Raw genomic sequence first — 10,565 nt, 5'->3', positions numbered from 1 at the left:
CACCTGGGACTGGACGGCTGTTGTAATCGTGCTCCTGTACCATCTCCACATTTACTGCTCTGCACCACAAACATCCCGTTTTGACGCGTGATTTAACGTCTCCGCAACTTTTCCACGCAAACCTGGAAGGCACAGCCCACGGTGCGAGATCGACCGTACTCCGGTTGGACACGGACCTCATCCTCGTGAAGGGCTTAGCACACACTAAAGTACCTTTCCTCACAGTTATTGTCGCCTCCTCCTCTCACCGTACCCAGCAAACAGGGGACGTCCCCAGGGGGCCGCACAAGATCCCGGGCCCTATGCAGAGGCAGTCCTAATTAAATTGCAAAATAAATGTAGCTGTAATATGTTAATGTAATGTACACTGTAATTAAATTAGTTAATTATGATATTGTTAATGATTACAAAGGGAGTTACATTTGAATATTTTCACACATATACATATTTAAAATATGAGACACCAATGTTTCTGGAGTTGAAGACACAGAATATGACACATGCTTATTTCATAACCGTTTTATTTCCTATTTTGGTTTGTGTAAATGATTATTTATTTATTTATTTTATTTTATTTTTAGATTAACTGCCTTTTTTCCAAGGCATTGTTAGATGACAATGTTTCCTGTCGTAGCTATGCGAAGATTTGATTTCAAAAGCAGCATCATAGCTATTAAACTATATCTTATGATTTTAAATCTGTATTTAACCTAAAAAAGATTGCAAAGTAAAAAGAGCTGCTAAAGTCCTATTTTGAGGTGGTTGTACGCTACAATTAAATTATAGTCTTAATTCAAGTGAAGAAGGATTCTGAAATCTGAGAGTAATCAGTGTTGAGGACCACTGTAACATTAACCCTGCCTGCTTTAGATGATTCAAAATAATCAAAATCTGAAAACAATAGAAATTTAGAAAAGTAATCAAATGTAATCAGTTACATTACTTAGTCATTTGAAACAGTGACACTACATATTACATTTTAAATAAGGTAATTTGTAATCTGTAAACTATAACATTTCCAAAGTAAACTTCCCAACACTGGACCTGACACCTTGCAACTCAGACAAAGAGAGTTGACAAAATCAAACTAATATAAACTCATATTGGATTTCAAAGAGTATTTTTGCCTGAAGCAAAATCCTGTAATAATAACGGATTGCAAAATTTGCTGATTGATATAATTTTTTTTACTTTATAGATTTGAATACATTGTAAAATAAAGTTAATGTTAAATTAATAATTTTCATTTCTGGAAAAATAAAAATAGGAGTAACTTCTGTAATGAAAAATTTCATTAAATCAGGAGTCAGTTTCAGCATTTAAACATCAAAATCATGATGCCTTTGGATGGAAGGTCCTGAGAATCCACCCCATCACCGGACACTGTCCACACCGGTCATGAGACTGAGATGAAGACTTTGCTGGATAAAATTGGGGTTGTGTGCTGTGCTTTGACCAATATGCGTCCAATATTGTTGTGAAGGGGTCATGTTAGAATTGTACACCATGCTCACATCTAATATGTACATGTTTTTTTGTTTGTTTTCCAAAAGATTTTGTAATGTCTCTTCTCACGTGTATTGTTTTAGCCATGTCTGTAAATAAAATACACAAAGATTGAATGAAATTCTGCCTCCTTTATCTATATTAAGGAAGAATTGTGCGAAATCAGTCTTCTTTGGTTGCAAACCCAATTACATAATTTAAATAGTAGTAACAACCAACTTAATTTCAGTTTCTTTACATATTTAACATGTAAATAGATTTAGATGAATTCATTTAGATTTATAAAGAGTCCATAGAAATGATGCTGTCTGCAAAAGCACCACAACACAGGCTTTTCACATGCCCTTCTTTTGGGCTGGAGTGTGTTACCTTGACCAGTCGCTCTGCTCATAAGGATCGAGTTCTTTGATTCTCTTTATTTTCTCGTCATATCTCATCTTTGCATTAGGATTTAGTTTTAGGCGGTATGCTCCGACAATGTTTTTTTAGCCCGCTGCATTTTGTAGGATTATATTCTGTTATTCACGCAATTTTTTCATTATGTTCATGCCAGAACACTAGCCTGCTATGCCACACCATGTTAACTGGCCAAACATACCCATAATTCTTTGCGTTCTGTTCAGTTGGTCACGTGTTAAGGATCTAGCGATGGTAGCTAATATTAGCAGATAAAAAAAAACATTAGCAGATAAGCCCGCACTTTTTGACATTCAAACAGGCAGCATAATGTCTGAACCAACTCAAACGGTGAATAAAACGCTGAAGATTAAGTTTTATTATAAAGAGGAAGATACACACAAGAGACCAAAATTACAAAAATGCAAACTTAATAATGCACAGCTAGCTAGAGCCAAACCATTATCCACGAGTGAACAAGTCGTCCTAATATCAAACAACGCCTTACAATCATTACAAGATGATTTAAAAACCAATGCTATGAATGTCGCAATATATCAAAACTTACTCAAAAGAGGGTTCAGCGCAACCGTGTCCCAGCAAAGAAATTCTGGACTGATGCACGCCATAGGTCCGCGGCGCTGATCCTCTGGGCGGCACCTAAACGAATTTGACAGTCACAGGGGTTTGGCGATTTGAAGGCGGATCCAAAACATTTTATTCAGATCGGGACTCCGAAGTGCGTTTCCCCAATTATTTGATCGGGGCTTCAGAGCGAGTTCGCAAAACATTTGATTCAGATCGGGACTCTGAATCGCATTTCGTGAATCATTTGATCGGGGCTTCGGAGCGAGTTCCGCGAATCATTTGATCGGGGCTTCGGAGTGAGTTCAAAACATTTGATTCAGATCGGGACTCCGAATTAGCGCGTTTCACGAATCATTTGATCGGGGCTTCGGAGCGAGTTCAAAACATTTGATTCAGATCGGGACTCCGAAGCGCGTTTCGCGAATAATTTGATCGGGGCTTATGAGCGAGTTCAAAACATTTGATTCAGATCGGGACTCCGAATTAGCGCGTTAAGCGAATCATTTGATCGGGGCTTCGGAGCAAGTTCAAAACATTTGATTCAGATCGGAACTCCGAATTAGCGCGTTTCACGAATCATTTGATCGGGGCTTCGGAGCAAGTTCAAAACATTTGATTCAGATCGGGACTCCGAAGCGCGTTTCGCGAATAATTTGATCGGGGCTTCGGAGCGAGTTCAAAACATTTGATTCAGATCGGGACTCCGAAGCGCGTTTCGCGAATAATTTGATCGGGGCTTCGGAGCGAGTTCAAAACATTTGATTCAGATCGGGACTCCGAAGCGCGTTTCGCGAATAATTTGATCGGGGCTTCGGAGCGAGTTCAAAACATTTGATTCAGATCGGGACTCCGAATTAATTAGCGCGTTTCACGAATCATTTGATCGGGGCTTCGGAGGTAGTTCAAATCTAATTGGTTACCTAACGTTGAAACGACGTTGATTTCATTTGGGTAAAACTACTTTACTATTAACATTTTTTGCTTGTTTTAAAAATCACACATGCTACTAAATAAATTCGCCCGTATAAGTAAAACTTTATTAAACACATCACATTCAGACACAATTGCTTTATTATTTATACAATACAGTTTATACACAGTTACAAATACATGTGTAGAGCACAAACCTTCTAAGTCAAGAAAATGCTTTTACACACAAACAGGTATAAAGTATATTATAGGCTAATAAAAATTGTGTCAAGTAACAAATTAAAAGCTGTATTCACTGAATTAAAAATATAAATATATGACCAAATGTGTTTGACTTACAGTGGGTCACAAAAGATGCAAGGCAGAACCTTAAAAAAACTGACAGCCTCAGTCACAGTTCACTATCATTGCTTTTCTAAAAATATTATATATATATATATATATACACACATAAAAAAAATGGTGACCGAGGCTGTCACTCTTTGCTTTTGTGTTCCACAAAATAAAAGACATATGAGTGAGATGATGAGTTATAAAGAAGACAGAAGTACATAGTAGAATTTTCATTTGCAATCAAAACTTGAGTTGTTTGTAATATCAGGGATGTGACCTCATCAGGTCAGGTTTGATCATGTAGGCCACAATTAGACAAAGTACATTTTTAGTGTATTTTTTTATATATATATCCTATGACTCCATGATTAAATTCTCTAAAGTTTGGGGGTAATTTTTTTTTATCATTTGCTTAAAAAATATTATGTTTTGTATATTTTCATATAAAATGGCAACATTTGATGTAAAACATGTATTTCTTTTATTTTTATTACATATATAAAATGTAAACAAAAAATGCCTTTTGTTATTTAGCATGTGCTATTTAACTAATTCACTTTTAAAAACTCTTTGCATCTACACCAAACATGCAAATGATTTTTGGATTCAAAATGTAAATTTTTACTTAAAAGTGAAAAGTTTGCATCCCCTGAACATTCAGTTGTTAATGTCCCTTTGTTATATTTGCATACAGTACATCTACTGTACAATCGAGACACTTTGTACATTATTATAACAAAATTGAGCACTTGTGACAGAGGAATTTGTATTTGTAGAGAATATTTCAATAAATCATCAAGAAAATGTTTTTGGAGTTGCAAGCTTGTATTTGTTTCTTTCTCTCTCACAAACACAACAAAACCTTCTCAAAATCTTCTCTACAGGTGCATGAATCCTATTCTGCAAATTAACAAATTCACAGGCTCAGTTATACCAGATTTATGCAGGGCTGCATTTCATTATGCTCATATTATTGATTTTTTTTTTCCTGAACTGTGTTTATTAGAACTGGACATATTTACAGACTTTATGATAATAGTAATATTTGTAGATAAGATCATGGTAGAATGACTTGCATTTATTAATTTGAGCAGCTGAGTCTTCAGCCATTTTCCAAAGCACTTACCTTTTCTATTCAATTAATTTCCATTCAATTTGACGACGCCATGACGAACGGCAGAATCACCGGAAGCACAAGCTAAATAGTAGTGGACGAGCGGGAAGTTTCAAACAGTTTAATTCAATTCAAGTTTATTTGTATAGCGCTTTTTACAATACAAATCGTTACAAAGCAACTTTACAGAAAATTATGTTTCTACAATATTTAGTAGTAGCTTATGGTGGTGACTGTCAGTTTGTGCACGTTTGACAGGATTTTTAAAAAAAATGTATACAAGACGTAGTCAGCTAGACGATTAACATTATTAATATTATTAATTAATAATTGTTATATGATGCAGTCACACATGTAGCAATAATTGTTAGTTCTGTTTGTTGATTCAGGGTTAGCATCATCTGGGGTCCTCTGAGGGTCAGCATCATCTCTTCTCAGGTGTTCTGGATCCAGACTGGAGCTTGTGTAAATCCTAGTTACCACGGGATGAAGATCCAGCAGAAACAGAGAAACACATAGAGACATCATTAGCATAGCTGCTGATCCAACAAAGTAAAATTAGTTTAACCCAAGCTAATGAATAAAAATGCACATTTGATCAGATGCAACTACACTCACAATTTAAGAGATAAATTATTCGAATGCTTGGTGAAAGAGATGTGTTTTTAATCTAGATTTAAAGAGAGAGAGTGTGTCTGAACCCCGAACATTATCAGGAAGGCTATTCCAGAGTTTGGGAGCCAAATATGAGAAAGCTCTACCTCCTTTAGTGGACTTTGCTATCCTAGGAACGACCAAAAGTCCAGCGTTTTGTGACCTTAGGGTGCGTGATGGGTTGTAGCGTGGTAGAAGGCTAGTTAGGTACGCTGGAGCTAAACCATTTAGGGCCTTATAGGTAAGTAATGATAATTTGTAACTGATACAGAACTTAATAGGTAGCCAGTGCAGAGACTGTAAAATTGGGGTAATATGATCATATTTTCTTGACCTGGTAAGGACTCTAGCTGCTCTAGCTTGTTCTACCTGTAGCTTGTTTATTGACGAAGCAGGACAACCACCTAGAAGTGCATTACAATAGTCCAGTCTAGAGGTCATGAATGCATGAACTAGCTTTTCTGCATCAGAAACAGATAACATGTTTCGTAGCTTGGCAATGTTTCTAAGATGGAAGAATGCAGTTTTTGTAACATTAGGAATATGATTTTCAAAAGACAAGTTGCTGTCTAATATAACACCCAGATATCTGACTGTAGAGGAAGTAACAGTACATTCGTCTAGTTGCAGATTGTAATCTACAAGATTCTGTGTAGTGTTTTTTGGTCCAATAATTAATATCTCCGTCTTATCCGAATTTAATTGGAGAAAATTATTTGTCATCCAATCTTTCACATTTTTAACACACTCTATTAGCTTAGATAATTGAGAAGTTTCATCTGGTCTCGTTGAGATATATAGCTGAGTATCATCAGCATAACAGTGGAAACTGATCCCGTATTTTCTAATAATATTACCAAGGGGCAACATATATATTGAAAATAGAAGGGGACCTAGGACGGATCCATGTGGCACTCCATATTTTACTGATGATAAATGAGATGACTCCCCATTTAAGAAAACAAAATGGTAGCGATCGGACAGGTAGGATCTAAACTATCTTAGAGCCTGCCCTTGAATACCTGTATAGTTTTGTAATCGATCTATGAGTATGTCATGATCTATGGTGTCGAACGCAGCACTAAGATCAAGTAAGACTAGAAATGAGATGCAGCCTTGGTCTGACGCAAGGAGCAGGTCATTTGTACTTTTAACAAGTGCAGTTTCTGTGCTATGGTGGGGCCTAAAACCTGACTGAAATTCTTCATAGACATCATTTTTATACAGGAAGGTGCTCAATTGAGCAGACACAACTTTTTCTAAAATTTTAGACATAAATGGAAGATTTGAAATAGGCCTATAATTTGTCAGTACACTAGGATCTAGTTTTGGTTTCTTAATAAGAGGCTTGATAACCGCCAGCTTGAATGATTTTGGGACGTGTCCTAAAGATAACGACGAGTTAATGATATTGAGAAGCGGTTCTTCGGCTAAAGGTAACAGCTCTTTCAGTAATTTTGTGGGTACAGGATCTAATAAACATGTTGTTGGTTTAGATACAGTGATAAGTTTATTTAGCTCTTCCTGTCCTATATTTGTAAAGCACTGCAGTTTATCTTTGGGTGCGATGGATGAAACTGAAGTGTTAGACGCTGTAGAATCTACATTCGCTATTGTATTTCTAATGTTATCTATTTTATCAGTGAAGAAATTCATAAAGTCATTACTATTTAACGTTGGTGGAATATTTGAATCAGGTGGCGTCTGGTAATTTGTTAACTTAGCCACTGTGCTAAATAAAAACCTAGGATTGTTTTGGTTATTTTCAATGAGTTTGTGTATATGCTCTGCCCTAGCAGTTTTTAGAGCCTGTCTATAGCTGGACATACTGTTTTTCCATGCAACTCTAAAAACTTCTAAGTTAGTTTTTCTCCATTTGCGTTCAAGACTACGAGTTTCTTTCTTGAGAGAGTGAGTATTACTGTTATACCATGGCACAGTACATTTTTCTCTAACCTTTTTCAATTTGATGGGGGCAACAGTTTCTAATGTATTAGAGAAAATAGTGCCCATGTTGTCAGTAATTTCGTCTAATTCGTGTGTATTTTTGGGTACAAATAGCAGTTGAGATAGATCAGGCAGATTATTTGCGAATCTTTCTTTGGTGACTGGAACAATAGTTCTGCCCAGACGGTATCGCTGAGACATATAGTTAATGTCAGTTATACGCAGCATGCACGATACAAGGAAATGGTCTGTAATATCATCACTTTGAGATACAATATCTATAGCAGTAAGATCGATTCCATGAGATATAATTAAATCTAGTGTATGATTAAAACGATGAGTGGGCCCGGTGACATTTTGCTTGACTCCAAAAGAGTTTATTAGGTCAGTAAACGCAAGTCCTAATGCATCATTTGCATTGTCAACGTGAATATTAAAATCTCCCATGATTAGCGCCTTATCCACTGTAACTAGGAGGTCTGAGAGGAAATCTGCAAATTCTTTCAGGAATTCTGTATACGGCCCTGGTGGTCTATACACAGTAGCCAGAGCAAGAGATACATTAGATTTCTTTTGCATGTCTGACAGAGTAACATTTAGCAGAAGTATTTCAAAAGAGTTAAACCTGTATCCTGTTTTCTGGGTAACATTGAGAATATTACTATATATTGTTGACCAGTCTGACGGGGCTCATGCTTATAACAGTAGTTTGGTGGAGTAGACTCATTTAGACCAAAATAATCATTTGGTTTTAGCCAGGTTTCAGTCAAATAGAGTACATCAAAACTATTATCTGTGATCATTTCATTCATAATAACTGCTTTGGGTGTGAGTGATCTAATATTTATGAGCCCAAACTTTAAAATTGTTTTTGTTCATTTACTTTACATTTTTCTGGTTTAATTGTGATAAGATTTTTTCTAGATCCTACATTATATTTATATTTTGACCTCACTATTTGGGGAACAGACACAGTCTTAATAGGTTTTACAGCGCAAGTACCTTAAGCGGGTGGAACAAAACTCATCATAATGGTTATTTGAGAATTGTCTTACTAGTCACATGGAGCGAAGTGCCCTGGAGATGTTGTCAGAAAGCAGCTCCGCTCCGACTCTGCTGGGGTGTAATCCATCAGCGCGAAACAGTCTAGGACGCTCCCAGAAAACATTCCAGTTATTAACAAACAGCAGTATCTGTTCTTTACACCATGACAACAACCATTCATTTAAAGCAAAAAGTCTACTGAACCTTTCGTGTCCTCGTCGATACGTGGGCAGTGGTCCTGACACGACGATCGTCGCCGCGGGCGTCGTGCTGCGAACCGTCTCGATCAGGCTCCTGAAGTCCCTCTTCAGCGTCTCCGTCTGCCGCAGCGTGGTGTCGTTAACCCCGGCGTGAAGCACGACCGCTCTGGGGCTCTCGTCGTCCTTCAGGATCGCGGGAATCTGCGCAGAAACATCGAGAACACGAGCACCAGGCAAACAATGAGTGTGCACAAACGTAGCACGGACGTGTCGGACGATGGAGTCTCCGATGATCACAGCGTCGCGTCCTGTCTCGCGGAGGGGAGCGAAGCGGTTACGGGTGAAGATCTCGAAGGCAGGAGGGGGAGAAGTCGTCGCCCGGGACCCAGCTCGCGTCCTCCGCTGTGGATGCACCCAGGGTCCGTGGTGTCCCGGCGTCGCAGTGAAGGACATCTGGGAAGATCGCGTCCTGGGTGCACCGGGCCTGCGCAGAGAAACACACGGAGTAGACGTGGTGGGACTGTTAGCAGCACGCTGTATACTTACCCCAGACTTGTGAGCGTCAGCCCGGGATGATTCCAGCGCGGCTCTCCGCTCTCTCAGCTGGGCCTGCCTCTGTTCCAGGTCACGAATCTGCTTCCCCACGGCCTCGAGCTCGAGCTGCACAGAGTGGAGACATTCATCCGCCATTAAAGCAAGTAACAGTGAGTACAGCAGAGTAGTAAGTATAATACACTTTATGCCAAGATGATTTATGACTTTGACCTTTGACCTTTTGACAGGTTGAACTTCCGGTAACCCTATGATGGATGGGCGGAACTTTCCGACTTCAAGGGTTAACCTATGACCTTCCCACGCATCGATCATGCGGTTTTGACAGAAAGTTTTACCCTATTGACCTAATTAGTTCTAAATCATGGTTTTGACGGCTAGTTTAAACGTAAGATGAAAGACTCCCCACACATCGATCATGCGGTTTTGACAGAAAGTTTTACCCTATTGACCTGTTAGTTCTAAATTAAAATGGTATATGAAAGACTCCCCAATCATCGATCATGTGCTTTTGACAGAAAGTTTTACCCTATTGACCGTTAGTTTGTTTGAAGTCTGTGCCAGTTGTTTGAAGTTTGTGTCAGTTAGCTTGTTTGAAGTTTATCACAGTTATACGGTTATGTGTGTGTGGTTATACGGCTTCTCCCCCTCCCATTACGTTTATGAGCGGTGTATAAATGGGGTCTGTGTGTTCTACATTTATATATATAAAACATCCTATAATTTATATATATAAAACAATTAAAGATTGAAAAACATTTCAGTTATATAATTTATATAATCTAAAACACATTTTAATTATTTCACATTTATATATAAAACATTATATAATTTATATAATCTACAACACATTTTAATTATTTCACATTTATATATATAAAACATTATATAGTTTATATAATATACATAATCTAAAAACAATTTAACTAAGGTTGAAAAAACATTCCGTTCTTTTAAAAAAAAAGGTTATAAATTAAACCGTATAAAAAAATATACTGAAACCGACTGTTTCAGATAAAACAACATCTTTTTTTTTCTTTTTCTTTTTTTAGAGAGCAGGAAAGAGATGTTTTCACATCACCTTCCTGACCTGCAAGTATTCACAGCGTCTTCGTTTGCACGCTACACTTCACTTTCTTCCGAATTTACTAACCAATCATAATATCTTCAAAGCCATTTTTAATTAAAACCAAACGTATCTCACACGGGAGTACCATGATTTTGACAGTTTTCTGACGGTTCACCTATGAATTACGGCTGGTGCGCGTCTAGCATCTCTTGTACCCCTTTCTCTCTCTCCC

At 37.7% G+C, this 10,565-nt stretch overlaps 2 protein-coding genes across 9 annotated transcripts in view; both read right to left on the bottom strand.

Moving 5' to 3' along the window:
- Positions 1-10,565, bottom strand: part of LOC127966387 (uncharacterized) — a 98,320-nt gene that overhangs the window by 37,234 nt on the left and 50,521 nt on the right. For 2 of the 8 annotated variants that reach the window (XR_008155614.1, XR_008155616.1), the window contains exon 1: positions 4-212. The gene's annotated coding sequence lies outside the window, so the exon portion shown is untranslated. Of the gene's footprint in view, positions 1-3; positions 213-2,470; positions 2,540-10,565 lie in introns of those variants that run through there. The other 6 variants (XR_008155620.1, XR_008155621.1, XR_008155618.1 and 3 more) reach the window with 6 other exon arrangements.
- On the bottom strand, positions 4,996-9,248 carry LOC127966389 (uncharacterized). The gene is made up of 3 exons (XM_052567319.1): positions 8,980-9,248; positions 8,524-8,913; positions 4,996-5,339 (listed from the first exon to the last, which is right to left on the bottom strand). Exons 1-2 carry the CDS (start codon positions 9,163-9,165, stop codon positions 8,527-8,529), a joined length of 573 nt encoding a protein of 190 aa, XP_052423279.1. The 5' UTR covers positions 9,166-9,248; the 3' UTR covers positions 4,996-5,339; positions 8,524-8,526.

This window comes from Carassius gibelio, chromosome B10 (genome assembly GCF_023724105.1).
Source record: "Carassius gibelio isolate Cgi1373 ecotype wild population from Czech Republic chromosome B10, carGib1.2-hapl.c, whole genome shotgun sequence".
In the NCBI taxonomy this organism is placed as follows: domain Eukaryota; kingdom Metazoa; phylum Chordata; class Actinopteri; order Cypriniformes; family Cyprinidae; genus Carassius; species Carassius gibelio.
The sequence above is the reverse complement of the archived record's forward strand: the minus strand, read 5'-3'. Positions and strand labels throughout refer to the sequence as shown.